Below are 23,496 nucleotides of genomic sequence, written 5' to 3' on the forward strand. Positions count from 1 at the left end.
TTTTTGAACGACGGTCTTCACCTCCGCAGAGAGCGCATTCTGTCTTTTTGGCTTACCTTTTAATAACGAGGTGAGGAGTGCTGCCACTGAACTTAAATTAATAACCTAATAAAACGCCGAACCCAAGAAAACTTTGTAGCGCCTTTACTGACCTGGGTTACGGACATTGTGTTTTCGCCTCTACCTTGGTATTTTCCATCTCGACCCCCAGTGGTCCTATGCAATAGCCGGGGAATGCGATTTTACGCTTGTGAAACTCGCATTTCTCTGCCTTCGCATAGAGCACGTGTGCGCGCAGACAACATAGGACGGCGGTTACATGATTGACATGCTCGGAATATGACCTTGAGTATATGAGAATATCGTCTAAATATACTATGACACAACGGTTAACCATATCCCGGAACACGTCATTCATAAACCCCTGAAACACCGCAGGTGCGTTTACCAGCCCATATGACATTACATTATATGTACACGAACACATGTACACTTATGCACACAAACGAGGTTGTAAGCCCTGCGGAGATCGAGTTTTGTGAAGAGGTAGGCGTCTCGGAGTCAGTGTTATATTTGCGTATATTTGCATATTGATGACGTAATTACGTCGTATTTGCATTTTGCGTGTTTTCCCTAATCCTTCCTCATGTGTCCAATATAATTATGTACTTAAGCTTTGTAACAGTGAGTAATATAAGTGCATTGGAAGAAAAAAAAAAAAAAAAAAAGAAAATAGTCAAATTAAATAGTTTTATTTCAAGCAAAGGAGAAGCAGGTAAGTGATAGGTCCGTTGCAACACCGTTTGCACATGTGCAGCTCATTCACATCCATGTTAGCTGCTGTGCAGTCACGGGAATATGCTGCTCCTTTCAACCGGAGCTAGCGCTCACTGATCAGAGCAGACACAGGGAGATGAGTAACTGTACCGGGAAAGCAAGACCTTGTGCTTACAGGACAGTATTGGCTACATTTGGAAACTTGCTAAGGTTTGTCCAAAAGTTGCTAGATTTGTCACTAGGCGCTTTAAAAAAAAATAAAAAGTTGTCAAGGCGGGATCACTTAACAGCGGATTCGTGCATGGGCAATTAATTTGCAGTCGAGACTGAGGAGTGAGCATCTCCTGCTGTAACTGCAGCTGGGGGGGGAGGACTCCTGCGAGAGGACAGGCCTGTCTGTGAGTGCTTTAGGACGGGGGAGGGGCCGGCGGCGGCAGCTGCTGTGGCAAGTTGAGAAGAGTCAGTACAGACACATCAGAGTCTCCAAAAGTCTCCAGTAACACAAGAAAAAGTCACCAGATTTGTCGCTAGTCGCTTTTTAAAAAAATTGTCGCTAGAGGGATTTGAAAAGTCGCTAAATATAGCGACAAAGTCGCTAAGTTGGCAACACTGCTCGGAGTTGGTTGATACGTTTATACTTTACTGTCTGCCAATTTTCATGAGTTTTTGAGCAGGTTAAGAGTCCCAAAAAGGTTGGGAAAAAATCCTTAGAAAAAGGGTCCTGTGCACTCTATAGTGCTTGTGCATTAAAAAAGAGAAATAGGGTTAATTGCAGTGCAGCCATTGATGTACAATTTTATATGTGACATAGTCACAGTGTGCATGGTATTATTTAACAGTGTGAATGGTATCCATAACGTGGCCAATGATGATAACACAAAATCTAGTATTTAGCAATTATGAGCAAGGTAACATCTGGGCAAATGTTTAGACTTTAAAATACATGACCAAGACAACAGTTCTTTATAAAGAATAAGAATTTATTTGACATGAAACTACACTACTTAAACGCACGCACGCACAAACAGTTTGTATGGTGAAAATGAATGAAGTTATTTTAGTACTGTTTACTAAATCAACGAAAGTCACAAAAGCAGAGTCTTGGGTTAAATCTTTAGTTCAGTTATGAAACGAGCACCAACTTCAGCAAGGTATGCAGCTTTGTTTGTTTACTTGCGTTATGTTTTATTCTCATCCATTGGTCACCTCCAGTTAAGGGAATTACGACGTTGCTAATTGGTTGGTGCGCTGTTTGGAGATGACGTCTGTCGGAAAAGCCCTTCGGTGAGGCGTTAAGTTCCCCGTTAACCGAAGGCTCCGCTCTGGAACTTCGCCTGAGTGTTTCTTCATTGCAGGACTTTGGAGTTCTGGCACGAAGTCTAGTTGAGAGTTCTTGAAGAGCAAATGACGCCAGCAGCGGGGTAGCACTGCAAGGGCGGGAACCCGAGCTGCTTGCAAGATGTTATTAGGTTGCAGTAGTGATGTTAACGCTCCTGAACTCCAGTGTTTGTCCCTTCGGGTCAGTGCGTCCCACGGGTGATTGGACCAATCGGATGTGGTTGCGGGGCTTAGCCACGGTTCCCCCTTTTGTGCATACCTTAGCCCGGTGTTTCGGCTGACATGTTTATCAATTTGTCTCAGATAAAAATATTCAATAAAAATAAATCAATCTTTTCCAGATTTCTCTTAGGTATTCATTAATAATTTTTTTTCTAGGAAAGGTAAAACTGTTTTCCTTAAAATTATTTAATTTAGCTTAAAATATTTATGCTGAATAAATTATATTTTCAACAGTTAATATTAAATCCAACACAATAAAATACTTAATTTCATTTATAATTAAATATATATTTTGTCTTACATTTAAATAATTTATTTACCCGAGGCGTCTGGTCTTATTATATACCTTGTGAAGTTTCCTGCAGCTTCGTCTCACAGACGCTCATATCTGATCGCGAATCACATAAGATTATCGGGATGGTGACATGCATGCTGGAAGAAAGTCTCTGGAATGTAATCAATTGACTGCTGTCTCTTTTTTTTTGGGAGTCTTGTTTAACGCTACAACTGTTAAAAAATGACTTAAAGGGATATTTTGTGTTTTTTCATGTCTGTCTTAAGTTTTAAATGCATTTGTAACACAGCATATCAACATACGCTCTACCTTTTGTCTTACAATAGCTAAACTGATAATCCTTCACTACAATGTATTCATAAATAATTGACTCCTTTTATTTGTTTATTGTTTCAGGGGGGTGGAGTAAAAAACGTTCGCACATACCAGGGTATGGACATTGGGCCACAGGAAATGACCATGCCAATGATGTGGTAGCCAGAGACCAGTGGTTCAAATGCCATGGATACTAAGCAACATTTCTTATAATGCATAACGTTGATTGCTGGTTGTTATGTGGTTGTTTTTATTTTGAAGGATTAGTCACTGTTCTAACTACAGAAATCAAAAGTGTAATTAAGTGAGCAGACAGGGAGTGTTTTCACTTCACAGTTCATGAACAATATGTCAAAAACATGTCAACAGGTGGACTGACGACTCTGAAGCGATGTCTCTGGGTGTGAATGAGTATGTTAATGTGAAGAATAATTTTCTTTATTTGAGGTGATTAACTTAAGGAAATCCAATGTGCCTAGCTGGGTACATACCCTTTAAACAGAAACCAGAACAATTTATTATCCCAAAAGGTTTATTTGGTTTACAGCAATTGAAAGACAATAAAATGGGTTTAACCAAATGTAGATAAGAGTTTGTAATGGTGAAGTTGTAAAGTTGCTACTATTCTGTAAAATATGCGGAAAAAACAATGCCATTTTATAATCTTGTTTATAATCAGCTGTGCTATGCGTGTTTTTGTATTTAAAGTGTTCTTTAAGTTTAGGTTCCTTTTATATATTAAAATTGTTAGTTAAGCTATAATTAATCATTTAGACTCCTAAAAGGGAGCTTTTGCTAACAAACACATTGTTGTAAGTCTTTAATTATATAGTATACAGAACCTTAAAGGTTCCTACTTCAGATCAAATAAAGAACGCTTATATGTTTTATATATTTAAATAAGCCAAGTCCACACCTTGCCTAATGATTAGCACTCAAAAGCACTATTGTTTTCTATGCACACCTTCCATTTAGGTGATCCCAGAGTGTGTTTATCATTACAATAATATTCCAATGCAAACCCTTTTAAACACTGTCCACAAATTTATTACCTGCATAAATATATTGTGTCCTGCTTTTTGTTCACCGGACTAACCTGCCGTCCTGATCCACTCTGGTACCAGTATTATTTACAGTTATTTTCACGCACTTCATCCAATAAGCTTGTTTATTTGTGTAAAACTGCTCTAAGGTTCTTTAAAGGTTGTGAGTGAACAGCTGCTCCTGATACACGTGGGTGTGTTGAGAAACTGGCAAAACTAGTTCCTAACTGGTATTATTCTTGACTGCTTATTAGTATGACTGTGAAGGCTGAATGTTTAGTCTTCTGGTACTACTAGAAAAATAAGTCTATCTCATTGATTTCGGCATTAATACGCTAATAGGTCTGTCTTTATTTGTTATATTTACAATTTTGCATCTCATTGCCTACAACTTTGCGATAAGCCATGGAAACCTGTGAAGCTGGATCCTCTGGTACAAATGGTGAGAAACAATTTAACTTATAACACACGCAACTGTAGTTTTGTTTTAAACCAGTAGAACATGTCTTTGATTAGCTTTGTTTGGCGAATTCAAAACTTTTCTTTGCTCCTCCGTAAATTTCAAATGCATTCTCTATGACAGGTATGCACAATAACATGCACATTTAGCATAAAAACTATACCGGCATAGAATTTTTTCTAAACAATGCAGTACATTTTTATGTATGTATGTATGTATGTGTGTGTGTGTGTGTGTGTGTCCTGTACAGTATGTATTGTATATACAGTATGTATGGTTAATATTCAAGTTACTTTAAGTTGCTTCACTGATAGACGTATAATTGGAAGCAAAGGGTTTATGTATTAAATATAATTCAGGTTCAATAGAATACAACGTTTTTTTCACAAAGCTGCTGGTGAAACACAGGACACCCTATTTCCTGCTTTCTTTTCAAATGGCCTTAGGTGTAATTTATAGGTGTGAAGGTGTAACTCCCTCAATAACCTGGTCAGTTAAAAAAGGCCAAGTTTAAAGAAATGTCTTGTCATTATGATCATATATGGAAATTAGACCATTTTTTCATGAAATAAATCATCAATAAACATAAATATATTATAAAATAAATTAAACACCAAAACTATGACACAATAATTGATTATAATTAATAATATGAAATAAATATCAGTCACCCCAAACTATGTCATTGGTGTTACTGTTACACGAAAAGAGTTTATGAAATACATTGCACAACTGATGATTAGCACTGGACAAATGCAACAGTTACATCAGCTATGTCTCTTGTTGGTTTAGAAATGTCATAAACCAAATGTATAAAAAACAAATGTTTAAAAAAACATAAAAATGCAAAATGTTCTACTTTAAAATAATGTTTTACTTTAAAATAATGTTCTACTTTAAAATAAGTTATTGCCATTACAGGAGTTCTAGGTGTGAAAGAAGATATACATATCAGGAGATTTTTATGACCCAAATTCCACCTTTTCCAGACTGGCTATGAGGAAAAAGTTTCACAACATTCCATGGCTGTGGGGTTTAGCAGGCAAAGAATTCAAGGTTGTTGATCTGACCTCCAAATTCCCCATATCTCAGTCAATTAATCACCCATGCTATGTACCAGAAAAGCAAGTCTGATCAATGGATGCCCCACCTTCAACTTACAGCAATTAAAGAATATAATATATTCTATTATAATATAATATATTATAATAGAATAGAATAGAATAGAATAGAATAAAGCGATATCACACCAGAGGGAGTGGTTTTGTACTGCTGTGCTAATATCAGTTTCACAAATGCCATTAAACAAACAAATCACAATCTGTTAATAAAAAAGATGTTACGTTATTTTTATTATCAACAGATTGTGATTTGTTTGTTTACTTAACCAGTTATTATTCTTTTCCAATGTATATCCTTTTGCAACTGGTGGAACTTATTAACTGGTTAGCATGGGTTTTGGCCCTGATCTTTTTCCAGTACTGCAGAACATACCAACTTACTTTCATCCATGCTAGCAACTGACAGCTAGTGTAATTAAAGATTATAACTTATAGTTAAATGTCCCAGTGGTGTTATGCTGTATTATCACCATTTGTGGAATGTCTCTTGTCCAGAACGAATGTTGCATAATGAGGGTTATCACATCAATGGAGTTTTTCATCCTTGAATGAATATGCATAGCCATATTCCAGGACAACAATGCCAAAATAAAAAAAGTAGTTCTGTGTTCATAAAAAATTATTCACATATGAATTTCCCAAGATTAACCCTACTGAAAGTCTTAGGGAGATCCTTAAAATAGTTTTATAGTGTCATCAATACAAGATCTTAAATAGGATAGATATGAATGTAAATACAGTAGATATACATTTTATGGATAGAAATAAATGTTGTGATGTTGGATAAGGTTGCCTTAACAATGCCATGACAAACGTGTATGTGATCAGAACTAAGGGGGTACCAACAATAAAGTTGACTATGAAGTTAAATCTTATCTTTTGTTACAAATATCATTACTACAGGCATATTGCTGCTTTTGCCCAATATTCTTTCATTTTTTTTAAGACTATATAATTTATCATAGTCTATTGTCCATGGGCCTAATCTAAGATTACATGGGCCTACATGTATCAAATAGAGGCCCAGATTGTATACAGATTGGGGATTGTTTTAAAATCTAAATTTTGATACACAATCACCATTTTGTGTTTTAAAAGGTGAAACCAGAGTATTAGCAATGATGTTCTTAAAAAATAAGGATCCTTTCATCCCTGTAATTTTAAAGTCTTGCAGTCTAAGCTGGCAGCAATAAAAACTAAATACTGTAAATGTCATGCAAAATTGCAACCTTAACTTCACATGATACATACATGTGACCTGTCAGCCCAGACAAAACTTTTTTTTTTATTGCTAAAAAAACCCAAAGTTATTGTAATGCATGAATGAATGAATGAATGAATGAATTGATTAATTGATTGATTGATTTGTTGCTCAATTTATTCATTCATTTATTTTTCTAGAGTGCATTTTTGGAGATCTCATGAAGATCGCAACAACTGGAGCATCTTCCAATACAGCTTCCAAAGACAACTACAAAATAACTGGTTTGTTGCTTATCTTTTATCCTACCCATAACTTATGTTAAGAAAATTATACCTGACACTTCAAATGTTGTTATGAAAGGTGTTGAAGCCTCACATAAAATGGCTGAATATGATCTGGAGAGGATGGACATGTACAAGCCCATCATCATGAATGTTGCCAGAGCTAAAATGTTGGACCCAGCAGTGATTGCAGGCATCATATCGAGAGAGACAAGGGGTGGAACGCGTGCATCGGGACTTGTTGATGGCTGGGGAGATGAAGGCAACGCCTTTGGACTCATGCAGGTTTGATAAAACAACAAATGCGTAATGCATTTAAACACTGTAAAAGCGAGACATCCACATTACATCAAAGGCTAAATCTTCTAGTTGTTCTTTCTTAAACTGTTAAATTTTGTTTGTCTGAGCTAAACTTCAGTGTTACTATTCCTTATATACAAAGCGAGCTACATGGCAGATGATGTGTGATACCATTTTCTTTAGGTTGACCAACGTTACCACGATCCAAAGGGAGACTGGGACAGTGAGGAGCACATCCACCAAGCTACTGATATTTTAATCCGTTTCATTAAAAGAATTCAGAACAAATTCCCAGACTGGTCCAAGGAGGATCACTTTAAAGGTACAAACTGTTACATTTGTGTCATTTCTGATGCTTTTTAGTGTAGTAAGTAAGTAAGTAAGGAAGGTTGATTCTAATTTTGAGTGAAATGCTTTTTAAAATTCTTATATGTATTATAAAATACTTAAGCTAGCATTTTGATTTATTACAGTTAACTAGTCGTGTCTGTTCTGATCTTGTCAAGGGGCGCTAGAGGGCGTGATGGATCCAAGTGCAGAATTAGGCCGGTGATTCCGAGTGACAGATATGTCGTGATAGCGCTTGTGTGGGGCAGACTGAGCCGGCCGAGTTGATTAAGGAGTAGGCGCGGGTTAAGCCCCGTGCTGTGGCGTGAGCGGAGAGTCGCGGTGGAATGCGGAAGCGCGCGTGAGAGCTCCGTGTGCGACGCAGGCCTGGGAAGAATGCTGAAGCGCCGCGAGTCGGCGAGCGCGCCTTGTGTGTCCTGAGCAGGAATGCGGAAGTGCAAAGAGCCGGCGGGGAAGTTGTGTGTGCAGCGCGACTCGCGCAGTGTTGCAGAGACGTGGAAAGCCGGCGCGAGGATGGAAATGTCGCACAGGTTGGTGGCGGGTTTCAGAAGCTTATTCGTGGTCGAAGGCGAGCGAGGTTCAGAGCCAGAGAGACAAGAGAAAGTCCGTGATCCGAATTCGTAGTCGTTGTAGAAAATCCAAAGGTCGATAACAAAAGTCTGTGAGCGTGGAATCCAAACGTGAGACAAGGACGGGGTCGAGAAAAAGACAAAGCGTGGTCGGTAGCAGGTAGTCAAGACATAGAATAAACGCTGGAGAATTGGGCTATCAAAAGGCACACAATAATCTGGCGACATGGTGGTGTCATGGCATGGTTTAAATAGGTATGATGGGTGATGACTGATAGTGAACAGGTGTGTGGAGAGCGGAGAGTGAGGCGGTAAGAGATAAGAGGTGGTTGGAGGAATGGAATGGAAGTTCTCAGGTGATCATGACGGGGCTGTGGCTTGACGTGTCGTGACAGTACCCTCCCCCCTATGAACGCCTCCAGGCGTTCTTGCGGGTGCATCTGGGTGTAGTCTGTGGAAATTGGTGGTTAGAGAACGATCTAGAATGAATCTAGCGGGTACCCAGCTTCTTTCTTCGGGGCCGTAACCCTCCCAGTCTACCAAGTACTGGAGGCCACGTCCGCGGCGGCGAGACTTGAGAAGCCTGCGGACCGTAAAGGCTTCGCCCCCATCAATTAGTCGGGGGGGTGGGGGAGGCTGGGGGGGTGTGGATAGCGGGCAAGGGACCAGGCGGCGAATCTGGGACACATGGAAGGTGGGGTTAATTCGACGCATGGAGAGGGGTAGAGAGAGTCGGACAGAGCATGGGTTAATGATGCGGTTGATTGTGAAGGGGCCGACAAACCTTGGAGAGAGCTTTCTTGAAGTGGTCTTGAGGGGAAGATCACGTGTGGACAGCATGACCCTTTGACCGATGCGATACCGGGGTGCTGACGACCTGTGACGGTTAGCCTGACGCTGGAACATGCTTACAGTGCGTAGCAGCTGATTGCGGGCACGTTGCCATGTCTTTTTGCAGCGACGGATGAATGTTAGTGCTGATGGGACAGCTACCTCCTCTTCTTGGGCCGGAAAGAGGGGTGGTTGATAACCCAGACAGCAGTGGAAAGGGGACATGCCTGTGGAGGAAGTAGGGAGTGTGTTGTGGGCATACTCCACCCAGGGGAGGAAGCGGCTCCAGGAGGATGGGTCCCGGGAGGACATGCACCTTAGCGATTTCTCTAGTTCCTGGTTCATCCGTTCTGTTTGGCCATTAGTTTGGGGGTGAAAACCGGATGAGAGACTGGGGGTGGCACCAATGAGGTTGCAAAAAGCCTTCCAGAATCGGGCGGAGAACTGGGGGCCCCTGTCAGAGACAATGTCGATGGGGAGTCCGTGGAGTCGAAAGACGTGGTTAACCAGGAGTTCAGCCGTTTCTTTGGCGGACGGAAGCTTGGGTAGTGGAATAAAATGAGCTGCCTTAGAAAAACGATCCACGATAGTTAGGATGCAGGTGTTATTCTGTGACGGTGGTAGTCCCGTGACAAAATCAATGGATATGTGGGACCAGGGGCGGTGGGGAACGGGGAGCGGTCTAAGTAGACCCTCAGGTGGTCGGTTAGAACTCTTATTCCTGGAACAGCTGTCGCAGGACGCCACAAAGCTCTTGACGTCTTCCCTGATGGTGGGCCACCAGAAGCGTTGGTGTAGGAGGAAAAGGGTGCGCGTCACCCCGGGGTGGCACGCCAATCTGGAACTATGGGCCCAGTCCAAGACCTGGGGGCGCACAGAAATGGGAACAAAGAGTTTGTTGGGGGGAACAGTGCTTGGGCCTGGTTCTCGTTCAAGGGTATGTTGGACGAGGTGCTCCACCTCAAGTCGGGTCGCTGCCACGAGGCAATGAGGGGGAATGATTGTCTCCGGCATAGTCATGTCCTGGGGAGTGGAAAACTGTCGGGAGAGGGCATCGGGCTTGACGTTCTTGGAACCCGGGCGATACGACAATGTAAACTGAAAGCGGGAGAAGAACAGCGACCATCGTGCCTGGCGTGAATTCAGTCTCTTCGCTGTCTTTAAATATTCGAGGTTCCGATGGTCGGTCCAGACCAGGAAGGGGTGTTTTGCTCCCTCCAACCAATGTCTCCACTCCTCGAGGGCCAGTTTGACCGCCAAAAGTTCACAATCCCCAATGCCATAGTTCCGTTCAGGTGGTGTAAGGCGGCGGGAGAAAAAGCAGCAGGGATGAAGCTTGTTATCCTCCAAAACTCTCTGTGACAGGACAGCCCCTACTCCTGTCTCGGATGCGTCTACCTCCACGACAAACTGGAGGGAAGGGTCTGGAAAAATGAGAACTGGGGCCGTGGTGAAGCGCCGCTTAAGTTCCTTGAAGGCCCTTTCGGCCAGTGAGTTCCATCGGAACGGAGTCTTTGATGAGGTGAGTGCAGTAAGTGGGGTCGCCACTGAGCTATAACTTCGAATGAAGCGACGATAGAAGTTAGCGAACCCCAAGAACCGTTGGAGTTCGCGTCTTGAGGATGGTGATGGCCAGTCGGTGACCGCCTTGACTTTGGTGGGGTCCATCTGGATGCCTGCCGGGGAGATGAAGTAACCCAGAAAGGAGGTGGAGGTACAATGGAACTCACATTTCTCTGCTTTGACGTACAGCTTATTTTCTAACAGCCGTTGCAGGACCTGGCGTACGTGACATTTGTGTTCTTTTATAGAGCGTGAAAAAATTAAGATATCATCCAGATACGCAAAGACAAAAACATTAAGGAAATCCCTAAGAACGTCATTGATGAGGGCCTGGAACACTGCCGGTGCATTGGTCAAACCAAATGGAACAACAAGATATTCGTAATGGCCTGTGGGTGTGTTGAAGGCAGTCTTCCACTCATCGCCTTCCCGTATCCTGACAAGGTGATAGGCGTTCCGTAAATCTAGTTTGGTGAAGACACGGGCATCCTGGAGGAGTTCGAAGGCAGATGACATCAGTGGGAGAGGGTAGCGGTTCTTTATCGTGACCTCATTTAAACCTCTATAATCAATACAGGGCCTGAGGGACTTGTCCTTCTTTTCAACGAAGAAGAATCCCGCCCCCGCTGGTGAGGATGATGGGCGGATAATCCCTGCTGTAAGCGATTCATTAATGTACTGTTCCATGGCTTCTCTTTCTGGCCGAGAAAGGGAGTAGAGTCGCCCCTTGGGTGGGGCGGTGCCGGGAAGGAGGTCAATCGCACAGTCATAGGGGCGGTGAGGTGGTAAGGATACGGCCCGTGATTTGCTGAACACTTGTTGCAGGTCGTGATACTCAGGCTGGACCTTGGTTAAATCGGGGATCTCCTCTCGTGATGAAGGCGTGGTCCGGCTCGTGAGAGCTGAGTGTAAACATGAGGAGAGACAGGTGGGGCTCCAATCAAGGATGCTCCTTCTTATCCAGTCAATGTGGGGGTTATGTAACCTTAGCCAAGGGAGCCCCAGCACAATGGGTGCATGAGCGTTCTGAATGATTAGAAATGTAATGGTTTCAACGTGATTGCCTGAGAACTGTAGGGTAATGGGGACGGTGCAATGAGTAATGGGAGTTAGACTACTACCATCAAGGGCCTGAACAGTAAAAGGTTGGTGTAGGGGTGAGAGAGGAATTCGAAACTCTGAGACAATGGAGGAGGAAATTAAGTTCTGGTCCGCCCCGGAGTCCACTAGAGCATAAGTGGCATAGGATCTGTCACCATGGGTCAAGGTCACTGAAAAACATGATCGCTGGTCCGGGGACGAACGGGAAGCTGGCCCCTCCTGCATCCCCAGAATTACAGGGGGGCCTGACCTTTTAGTGGGCAGGATCGTACAGCGTGGCCGGTCTGGCCACAATAGAAGCAGGCGCCGTCGTCTCGGCGGCGCTGGCGTTCCTTGGGTGAGATGCGGGCGCGGCCTATTTGCATGGGTTCAGGGGGTGACTCAGGAGTGACTAAGGCCGGTGCAGGGGTGCCTGGTGTGTGACAGGGCTGCCGCTCAGATCGGCGAACCCGCTTGCGGGCGTCAATACGTGTTACTAGATCAATGAGTCCCTGCAGATCTGAGGGGAGTTCACGAGCAGCGAGCTCGTCTTTAACTGAGTCTGAAAGCCCATGGAGGAAGCAGTCAAAAAGAGCTTTTTCGTCCCAGTCACAAGAGGGAGCCAAAGTCCGGAAATCAATGGCATAGTCAGAGACAGAACGCGCTCCCTGGCGTAACTGAAGTATTTGGTTCGCAGCCTGATGTCCTGTGAAGGAACGATCAAAAACCCTCCTCATTTCCTCAGTAAAAGTTCTATAAGTAAAGCAACACGGAACTTGGGCATCCCACAGTGCCGTTCCCCACTCTCTTGCTTTTCCAGAGAGGAGGGTGATGATGTAGGCGACCTTAGCACGCTCTGTGGGAAATGACGTGGCTTGCAGTTCCAAAACGAGAGAGCATTGGGACAGAAAAGAGCGACATGTGGCTGGATTCCCGTCATAGGTAGGCGGAGCAGGGAGGCGTGGCTCATGGACAGGAGAGACCACCGGGGGTGGGGGTGGCAGAGTGGGTGCAGGAGGTGGCTGATTCTGAATCTGAGCAGAAAGAGCTTGCAAGGTTTCAGTGATAGTTTGAAGCGTATTAGAGATCTGTATGATTTCCTGCTGATGTGTCCCTAAGAGGGTTCCTTGGCTCTCTAATGCCCCCCTCAGGCGGGCAGCCTCTGCTGGATCCATTCCTTTGGGCCAGATTATTCTGTCAAGGGGCGCTAGAGGGCGTGATGGATCCAAGTGCAGAATTAGGCCGGTGATTCCGAGTGACAGATATGTCGTGATAGCGCTTGTGTGGGGCAGACTGAGCCGGCCGAGTTGATTAAGGAGTAGGCGCGGGTTAAGCCCCGTGCTGTGGCGTGAGCGGAGAGTCGCGGTGGAATGCGGAAGCGCGCGTGAGAGCTCCGTGTGCGACGCAGGCCTGGGAAGAATGCTGAAGCGCCGCGAGTCGGCGAGCGCGCCTTGTGTGTCCTGAGCAGGAATGCGGAAGTGCAAAGAGCCGGCGGGGAAGTTGTGTGTGCAGCGCGACTCGCGCAGTGTTGCAGAGACGTGGAAAGCCGGCGCGAGGATGGAAATGTCGCACAGGTTGGTGGCGGGTTTCAGAAGCTTATTCGTGGTCGAAGGCGAGCGAGGTTCAGAGCCAGAGAGACAAGAGAAAGTCCGTGATCCGAATTCGTAGTCGTTGTAGAAAATCCAAAGGTCGATAACAAAAGTCTGTGAGCGTGGAATCCAAACGTGAGACAAGGACGGGGTCGAGAAAAAGACAAAGCGTGGTCGGTAGCAGGTAGTCAAGACATAGAATAAACGCTGGAGAATTGGGCTATCAAAAGGCACACAATAATCTGGCGACATGGTGGTGTCATGGCATGGTTTAAATAGGTATGATGGGTGATGACTGATAGTGAACAGGTGTGTGGAGAGCGGAGAGTGAGGCGGTAAGAGATAAGAGGTGGTTGGAGGAATGGAATGGAAGTTCTCAGGTGATCATGACGGGGCTGTGGCTTGACGTGTCGTGACAGTACCCTCCCCCCTATGAACGCCTCCAGGCGTTCTTGCGGGTGCATCTGGGTGTAGTCTGTGGAAATTGGTGGTTAGAGAACGATCTAGAATGAATCTAGCGGGTACCCAGCTTCTTTCTTCGGGGCCGTAACCCTCCCAGTCTACCAAGTACTGGAGGCCACGTCCGCGGCGGCGAGACTTGAGAAGCCTGCGGACCGTAAAGGCTTCGCCCCCATCAATTAGTCGGGGGGGTGGGGGAGGCTGGGGGGGTGTGGATAGCGGGCAAGGGACCAGGCGGCGAATCTGGGACACATGGAAGGTGGGGTTAATTCGACGCATGGAGAGGGGTAGAGAGAGTCGGACAGAGCATGGGTTAATGATGCGGTTGATTGTGAAGGGGCCGACAAACCTTGGAGAGAGCTTTCTTGAAGTGGTCTTGAGGGGAAGATCACGTGTGGACAGCATGACCCTTTGACCGATGCGATACCGGGGTGCTGACGACCTGTGACGGTTAGCCTGACGCTGGAACATGCTTACAGTGCGTAGCAGCTGATTGCGGGCACGTTGCCATGTCTTTTTGCAGCGACGGATGAATGTTAGTGCTGATGGGACAGCTACCTCCTCTTCTTGGGCCGGAAAGAGGGGTGGTTGATAACCCAGACAGCAGTGGAAAGGGGACATGCCTGTGGAGGAAGTAGGGAGTGTGTTGTGGGCATACTCCACCCAGGGGAGGAAGCGGCTCCAGGAGGATGGGTCCCGGGAGGACATGCACCTTAGCGATTTCTCTAGTTCCTGGTTCATCCGTTCTGTTTGGCCATTAGTTTGGGGGTGAAAACCGGATGAGAGACTGGGGGTGGCACCAATGAGGTTGCAAAAAGCCTTCCAGAATCGGGCGGAGAACTGGGGGCCCCTGTCAGAGACAATGTCGATGGGGAGTCCGTGGAGTCGAAAGACGTGGTTAACCAGGAGTTCAGCCGTTTCTTTGGCGGACGGAAGCTTGGGTAGTGGAATAAAATGAGCTGCCTTAGAAAAACGATCCACGATAGTTAGGATGCAGGTGTTATTCTGTGACGGTGGTAGTCCCGTGACAAAATCAATGGATATGTGGGACCAGGGGCGGTGGGGAACGGGGAGCGGTCTAAGTAGACCCTCAGGTGGTCGGTTAGAACTCTTATTCCTGGAACAGCTGTCGCAGGACGCCACAAAGCTCTTGACGTCTTCCCTGATGGTGGGCCACCAGAAGCGTTGGTGTAGGAGGAAAAGGGTGCGTGTCACCCCGGGGTGGCACGCCAATCTGGAACTATGGGCCCAGTCCAAGACCTGGGGGCGCACAGAAATGGGAACAAAGAGTTTGTTGGGGGGAACAGTGCTTGGGCCTGGTTCTCGTTCAAGGGTATGTTGGACGAGGTGCTCCACCTCAAGTCGGGTCGCTGCCACGAGGCAATGAGGGGGAATGATTGTCTCCGGCATAGTCATGTCCTGGGGAGTGGAAAACTGTCGGGAGAGGGCATCGGGCTTGACGTTCTTGGAACCCGGGCGATACGACAATGTAAACTGAAAGCGGGAGAAGAACAGCGACCATCGTGCCTGGCGTGAATTCAGTCTCTTCGCTGTCTTTAAATATTCGAGGTTCCGATGGTCGGTCCAGACCAGGAAGGGGTGTTTTGCTCCCTCCAACCAATGTCTCCACTCCTCGAGGGCCAGTTTGACCGCCAAAAGTTCACAATCCCCAATGCCATAGTTCCGTTCAGGTGGTGTAAGGCGGCGGGAGAAAAAGCAGCAGGGATGAAGCTTGTTATCCTCCAAAACTCTCTGTGACAGGACAGCCCCTACTCCTGTCTCGGATGCGTCTACCTCCACGACAAACTGGAGGGAAGGGTCTGGAAAAATGAGAACTGGGGCCGTGGTGAAGCGCCGCTTAAGTTCCTTGAAGGCCCTTTCGGCCAGTGAGTTCCATCGGAACGGAGTCTTTGATGAGGTGAGTGCAGTAAGTGGGGTCGCCACTGAGCTATAACTTCGAATGAAGCGACGATAGAAGTTAGCGAACCCCAAGAACCGTTGGAGTTCGCGTCTTGAGGATGGTGATGGCCAGTCGGTGACCGCCTTGACTTTGGTGGGGTCCATCTGGATGCCTGCCGGGGAGATGAAGTAACCCAGAAAGGAGGTGGAGGTACAATGGAACTCACATTTCTCTGCTTTGACGTACAGCTTATTTTCTAACAGCCGTTGCAGGACCTGGCGTACGTGACATTTGTGTTCTTTTATAGAGCGTGAAAAAATTAAGATATCATCCAGATACGCAAAGACAAAAACATTAAGGAAATCCCTAAGAACGTCATTGATGAGGGCCTGGAACACTGCCGGTGCATTGGTCAAACCAAATGGAACAACAAGATATTCGTAATGGCCTGTGGGTGTGTTGAAGGCAGTCTTCCACTCATCGCCTTCCCGTATCCTGACAAGGTGATAGGCGTTCCGTAAATCTAGTTTGGTGAAGACACGGGCATCCTGGAGGAGTTCGAAGGCAGATGACATCAGTGGGAGAGGGTAGCGGTTCTTTATCGTGACCTCATTTAAACCTCTATAATCAATACAGGGCCTGAGGGACTTGTCCTTCTTTTCAACGAAGAAGAATCCCGCCCCCGCTGGTGAGGATGATGGGCGGATAATCCCTGCTGTAAGCGATTCATTAATGTACTGTTCCATGGCTTCTCTTTCTGGCCGAGAAAGGGAGTAGAGTCGCCCCTTGGGTGGGGCGGTGCCGGGAAGGAGGTCAATCGCACAGTCATAGGGGCGGTGAGGTGGTAAGGATACGGCCCGTGATTTGCTGAACACTTGTTGCAGGTCGTGATACTCAGGCTGGACCTTGGTTAAATCGGGGATCTCCTCTCGTGATGAAGGCGTGGTCCGGCTCGTGAGAGCTGAGTGTAAACCTGAGGAGAGACAGGTGGGGCTCCAATCAAGGATGCTCCTTCTTATCCAGTCAATGTGGGGGTTATGTAACCTTAGCCAAGGGAGCCCCAGCACAATGGGTGCATGAGCGTTCTGAATGATTAGAAATGTAATGGTTTCAACGTGATTGCCTGAGAACTGTAGGGTAATGGGGACGGTGCAATGAGTAATGGGAGTTAGACTACTACCATCAAGGGCCTGAACAGTAAAAGGTTGGTGTAGGGGTGAGAGAGGAATTCGAAACTCTGAGACAATGGAGGAGGAAATTAAGTTCTGGTCCGCCCCGGAGTCCACTAGAGCATAAGTGGCATAGGATCTGTCACCATGGGTCAAGGTCACTGAAAAACATGATCGCTGGTCCGGGGACGAACGGGAAGCTGGCCCCTCCTGCATCCCCAGAATTACAGGGGGGCCTGACCTTTTAGTGGGCAGGATCGTACAGCGTGGCCGGTCTGGCCACAATAGAAGCAGGCGCCGTCGTCTCGGCGGCGCTGGCGTTCCTTGGGTGAGATGCGGGCGCGGCCTATTTGCATGGGTTCAGGGGGTGACTCAGGAGTGACTAAGGCCGGTGCAGGGGTGCCTGGTGTGTGACAGGGCTGCCGCTCAGATCGGCGAACCCGCTTGCGGGCGTCAATACGTGTTACTAGATCAATGAGTCCCTGCAGATCTGAGGGGAGTTCACGAGCAGCGAGCTCGTCTTTAACTGAGTCTGAAAGCCCATGGAGGAAGCAGTCAAAAAGAGCTTTTTCGTCCCAGTCACAAGAGGGAGCCAAAGTCCGGAAATCAATGGCATAGTCAGAGACAGAACGCGCTCCCTGGCGTAACTGAAGTATTTGGTTCGCAGCCTGATGTCCTGTGAAGGAACGATCAAAAACCCTCCTCATTTCCTCAGTAAAAGTTCTATAAGTAAAGCAACACGGAACTTGGGCATCCCACAGTGCCGTTCCCCACTCTCTTGCTTTTCCAGAGAGGAGGGTGATGATGTAGGCGACCTTAGCACGCTCTGTGGGAAATTACGTGGCTTGCAGTTCCAAAACGAGAGAGCATTGGGACAGAAAAGAGCGACATGTGGCTGGATTCCCGTCATAGGTAGGTGGAGCAGGGAGGCGTGGCTCATGGACAGGAGAGACCACCGGGGGTGGGGGTGGCAGAGTTGGTGCAGGAGGTGGCTGATTCTGAATCTGAGCAGAAAGAGCTTGCAAGGTTTCAGTGATAGTTTGAAGCGTATTAGAGATCTGTATGATTTCCTGCTGATGTGTCCCTAAGAGGGTTCCTTGGCTCTCTAATGCCCCCCTCAGGCGGGCAGCCTCTGCTGGATCCATTCCTTTGGTCCAGATTATTCTGTCAAGGGGCGCTAGAGGGCGTGATGGATCCAAGTGCAGAATTAGGCCGGTGATTCCGAGTGACAGATATGTCGTGATAGCGCTTGTGTGGGGCAGACTGAGCCGGCCGAGTTGATTAAGGAGTAGGCGCGGGTTAAGCCCCGTGCTGTGGCGTGAGCGGAGAGTCGCGGTGGAATGCGGAAGCGCGCGTGAGAGCTCCGTGTGCGACGCAGGCCTGGGAAGAATGCTGAAGCGCCGCGAGTCGGCGAGCGCGCCTTGTGTGTCCTGAGCAGGAATGCGGAAGTGCAAAGAGCCGGCGGGGAAGTTGTGTGTGCAGCGCGACTCGCGCAGTGTTGCAGAGACGTGGAAAGCCGGCGCGAGGATGGAAATGTCGCACAGGTTGGTGGCGGGTTTCAGAAGCTTATTCGTGGTCGAAGGCGAGCGAGGTTCAGAGCCAGAGAGACAAGAGAAAGTCCGTGATCCGAATTCGTAGTCGTTGTAGAAAATCCAAAGGTCGATAACAAAAGTCTGTGAGCGTGGAATCCAAACGTGAGACAAGGACGGGGTCGAGAAAAAGACAAAGCGTGGTCGGTAGCAGGTAGTCAAGACATAGAATAAACGCTGGAGAATTGGGCTATCAAAAGGCACACAATAATCTGGCGACATGGTGGTGTCATGGCATGGTTTAAATAGGTATGATGGGTGATGACTGATAGTGAACAGGTGTGTGGAGAGCGGAGAGTGAGGCGGTAAGAGATAAGAGGTGGTTGGAGGAATGGAATGGAAGTTCTCAGGTGATCATGACGGGGCTGTGGCTTGACGTGTCGTGACAGATCTGTGCTGAAGTGTTTATTTATTCTCTATTTCAGCATGGCATGGATAGTATTTCTGGCTATAAGGTTTATTAATGGACTTGTTCATGTATACTATAGCTTCTGTAGTAACAACTTGACTTGAATGGTGCTTCACTGTAAAATAGACTGAATTTTGACACTTTCTGTGACATTTTTATTTTTACTTAATGGAATAAAAGTGTCAGCACTTTGTAAAGACATTTTTTTTTTACATATTCTTGACAAATGAATCAACCTCTGATTGGTACAGTAATACAGGGCTCCAGATTGAAATGGTTGCCAATGCACTCAACTGACTGGTTTTATCCAGATGGTTACCAGTGATGATTTTTTTTTTACAAAATATGCAAAAATCTTTAATCCTTTTATAAATCATCCCCTCTTTTACTTCTGCCTGCCCAGAACAAGAGTACAGTAGCATTCAAAAACGAGTGCTGGTGAACATAAGACAGTGAACATCAGACCATTCAACTGTTATACACCCGTGAATGTTTCACAAACGCTGTCGTTCTCCTCTCCTCCTGTCGATCTCGGTCGTACTTGGATGCACTGGCTGACAAGCAGCGAACTGAGGAGAGATTAAATAAATATTCAATTTGGTAGCATTTGGAGGTTTCTGAACAGTGTTATGTTTATTTCAATAATGTTAAGAATAGTGTTAGTCATTAAACAATTTCCTAACTGGCAGACCACAGGCAGTAAGCATGGGAGACATGTATCAGCCTCCTTTATTCTTAGCACTGGAGCACCTCAGGGTTGTGTTCTGAGCACCCTGCAATACTAACTATACATCTATGACTGCATGGCCATGACCAACTCCAACAACATTAACAAGTTTGCTTATGAAATCTGGAGAACTGGTGTCAGAGAAACAACCTCCTCCTTAACATCAGCAAGACCAAGCAACTGATAGTGGACTTCAGTACAAAGCAGGAGAGGAACTACCAGTCCCCCAAGATCAACAAGAGCCCAGTGGAGAGAGGCGACAGCTTCAGATACATCAGTGTTCACATTACGCAGGACCTGTCATGGTCCTGTCACATAAATACCATGGTGGAAAAGGCCCGGCAATGTCTCTTCCACTTCTGAACCTTGAAAAATTTTAGACTGCCCTCTAAGGGGGTAAATTTTACTCCTGCCCTAAAGATAGCATCCTGATGGGAAACATCGCATCGCACCTGGTTTGGAAACAGCACCATGCAGGATAGACAAGTTCTTTAGAAGGCGGTGCAATGGGTTGAGCACATCTCTGACTGGACTTGCTATGTTTTCTGTACACGTGTGTTGGAGCACACCAAAAACCAACCACACTGAACATTGGATGTTTGCACATTGCACAGAACTGCAGTACACAGAACATATATGCTGCACATTTATGGGTCTGTTTACATATAAATGAGGTCTGATACTGCAGTATTGTACTTTAACTACCACAATACCACTGCTGTTCATCATTTCATTTCACACTCTGTGTATGACTAGCCATACTGCTGCTGTTTGCACACATTGCACATTCCATATACTTTATACAGTTTATATATACAGTTTAAACTTGCTTACATTTTTACATATTCTACTTTATACCTTATTTTATTGTAACAAATTAGTATATTTTGTAGATTTAATTAAAAAAAAAAAAAAATTCTATTGGCTTTTTTGCCTCTCTTACTTTCTTTTCTTTTAGGTTACAAAAAGGTGTCTAAGCATTTCACTACAGATTATGTTGTGTATGTGGCAAAGAAAATTTTTATTCTGATTTTGTTTTTATACAGAATTTCAACTGCCACACCCAGGCCTGATTACTGCTAGACCTGTCTGAAAAAATTAAATATGTTAAAATATCTCAAAAGCCAACCCCATTTAATGAAATTCAAGAACAGATGAGAAACAAAGTAATTGACACATATTACTTTAAAAAGGGTTACCAACCCATTTCTAAGGATTTGGGATTCCCCGAACCACAGTGTAAGCTATTATCCAGAAATGGAAAACATGTAAGCACCATGCAGGACAGACAAGCTCTTCAGAGGGTGGTGCGATCAGCTTGCTTTGCAGCTTCAGGCCCTGGATGGCTTGCCATGATTGATGGACCCATGAATTCTGTGCTTTACCAGAAAATCCTGAAGGAGAATGTTCAGCCATGTCATGACGTCAAGCTCAAGCCCAATTGGGTTTTGCAGCAGGCCAATGATCCGAAACACCACAGCAAGTCTGCTGTCTCTAAATGGTTAAAATAAATAAATAAATAAAAATTAAGGTTTTGGAGTGGCCTAGTCAAAGTTTAGACTTTAATCTTACTGAGATGCTGTGGCATGATCATAAACATCTTAAACAATTCTGCAGAGAAGAGTGGGCCAAAAAGTCGTCCACAGCGATGTAAAAGACTCATTGCCAGTTATCGCAAACAATTGATAGCTGCCAAGTGTTGCACAACCAGTTATTTGATTTTGGTGACAATTACTTTTTCAAATAGTGTCAGCCAGGTTTGGAGAGCTCACGGCTCCAGTTTAAATCAGTTATTAAATGGGTCATGTTATCAAAAGGGTTCAATTTTGGCTCCTGCAGTAAATATTTTGAGTGTGAGTAACACACTTTTGTGTGTTCAGTAAAAGTTCTTACTGTACATGTTATGTGTTGTTCTGTTTCAGGAGGAATTGCAGCCTACAATGCTGGCCCAGGAAATGTTTGCTCTCATGCGGAAATGGATTGCAAGACTACAGGGGCAGACTATGCCAATGATGTGGTGGCTAGGGCTCAGTTTTTTCAACGCAATGGATACACACTGTGATGCACTGGACTACTGTTGAATTTACCTTTATATTGTACTGATTGATCGTGTGGATGATGGATGGGTCAGTTCTTGGTTAAAGGAAATTATTAGTAGCTCTGGTAAAAGGTGATGGGCTTTTATTTTTGCAGGCATGGTTTGGCAAGGCAAGGCATCTTTGTAAATCATTACAAAGTACAACTTTTCTATCAAAAAAACTTTTTTTATACTGATGGATATGATGTCTTTCATGATGACACCTCACCAATCCACAGGGCATGATGGCTCATTAAATGGTTCAATGAGTACAGAAATAATGCAAATAAATAATACTGTACGATAACTAGAAAACAGATTTCTATATAAAACAGATTGACATGTACAGAAGACTTTGAGGACAGTGCTTCTTTTTTAAAAATGGTTGCATGTGCGTGAATGATGATCCCGGCTGAGGTGACTAGCAAACTGTAATGTTTTTCCTGATTAGTATCACCAACAAGTGGCTTTCTTATGGACACCTACAGTAGCTGTTTAGTTCAAATCCTGTTCTCGTTAAACTGTTTATGTGGAAATGCTCTTACTTTTACTATTAAAAAATGCTGTGATTTCTTCTATCAGTTTGTTTTTTCATCATGTATCTTTACTAAGTGTTTAAGTGATGTCTAAAAGGGGGAGGTTAAGTTACCCCGACTAACTAAAAAACATATTATTACTAATCTATTTAAAGCATATTTGATAGAAAGTTATTTTTTAGTAACTTTTTTTAAATGCTTGCAGGTCAGTACCAAAATAATCTTCTTGTTCAACCCCACAATGTACATCTCCTAAATCCCAAAATGTCCCCTTTAATTTTTATTTTATTTTAATAAATCTCTGTCCATGTGACCCCAAACTAGTATGACTTGGTCACCCCCAAAATGTACATCTCCTGATATCCCTAAATAGTGGCTGATGTGCCATCACGCATAACAATGGTCTTAGATCAATACACGCACGCCTCTGATTGTGAGGTCAACACCATTACAAAGTTCTGTGGTTGTAATACTGGATGCCACCTGCTGTGGAACAAGAAGTACATCAACACAGTCTGTTACTGAACTCCATACTGACAAGCTGCTTATCTTTTTTTTGTCCTTGTGAAGATGATATATATGCACAATGATGACGTTTCGCCTATTAAGAGATCTTGCAGTGTATTTAGCAGGACTTGGAACTCTGGCTGCTGCAATTTATTATATTAATCAGTGGGATGAAGTGAGCACAGAGGGCATCAAACTGGGTATGTCTGTCTGTTTTAATGTGTAGTTACTTCTTGGCCCTGGTGTAACCAGACATTGTTAAATATACAGTACGTCAGTCCATTTCAAAGACAATTATTTTGCAACCCGGGGCATAGGCACAAATCCAGAGGTACCCTGGGTGTCTTGGCTGCTTCTCTAATTAATGCTCTTCTTAGTCAGTATCAATGTAGCTGAATACAAATGAAAAACCTTTTCAGACTTTTATTTGTAAAACATTTGGAAAAACATTTATCATTTTCCTTATACTTCACAATTATGTGCCGATTTTTGTTGGTCTATAAAATTTATGTTTGTGGTTGTAATGGGGCAAAATGTGGAAAAGTTCAAGAGGTATAAATACTTTTTAAGACACACTACCATTTTTCCCTCTGTTGACTTCTGCACATTACTGTACTTCTGTTATACAAGATTGGATAAATATTTTTTATTCTGTATATTCTGTAATGTTGTTATATTTACAAAAAATGAGGATTTCATGTATCCTATTTGAATAATTTATACAAAAGAAACTAGTAAGGAAGGAGGTAAGAAACTTTGACTTTTAAGTGAATATAGAATGTCAAGC

The 23,496-nt window shown here is 44.8% G+C and overlaps 1 protein-coding gene across 1 annotated transcript; it reads left to right on the top strand.

The window, feature by feature from the left end:
- Positions 1-4,331: 4,331 nt before the first annotated feature.
- Positions 4,332-22,244, top strand: LOC128532018 (lysozyme g-like). The gene is made up of 5 exons (XM_053506233.1): positions 4,332-4,432; positions 6,973-7,056; positions 7,136-7,341; positions 7,540-7,678; positions 21,512-22,244. Exons 1-5 carry the CDS (start codon positions 4,396-4,398, stop codon positions 21,649-21,651), a joined length of 606 nt encoding a protein of 201 aa, XP_053362208.1. The 5' UTR covers positions 4,332-4,395; the 3' UTR covers positions 21,652-22,244.
- The last annotated feature ends 1,252 nt before the right edge of the window (positions 22,245-23,496 follow it).

This window comes from Clarias gariepinus, chromosome 10, assembly GCF_024256425.1.
Source record: "Clarias gariepinus isolate MV-2021 ecotype Netherlands chromosome 10, CGAR_prim_01v2, whole genome shotgun sequence".
Classification (NCBI taxonomy): domain Eukaryota; kingdom Metazoa; phylum Chordata; class Actinopteri; order Siluriformes; family Clariidae; genus Clarias; species Clarias gariepinus.

Bases quoted from the DNA above. Each gene is read 5' to 3' on its own strand.
- LOC128532018 (XM_053506233.1), top strand. From the start codon at position 4,396: ATGGAAACCTGTGAAGCTGGATCCTCTGGTACAAATG. The intron at 4,433-6,972 runs GTGAGAAACAAT...TTATTTTTCTAG, and splicing joins TGGATCCTCTGGTACAAATG to AGTGCATTTTTGGAGATCTC. The intron at 7,342-7,539 runs GTTTGATAAAAC...CATTTTCTTTAG, and splicing joins ACGCCTTTGGACTCATGCAG to GTTGACCAACGTTACCACGA.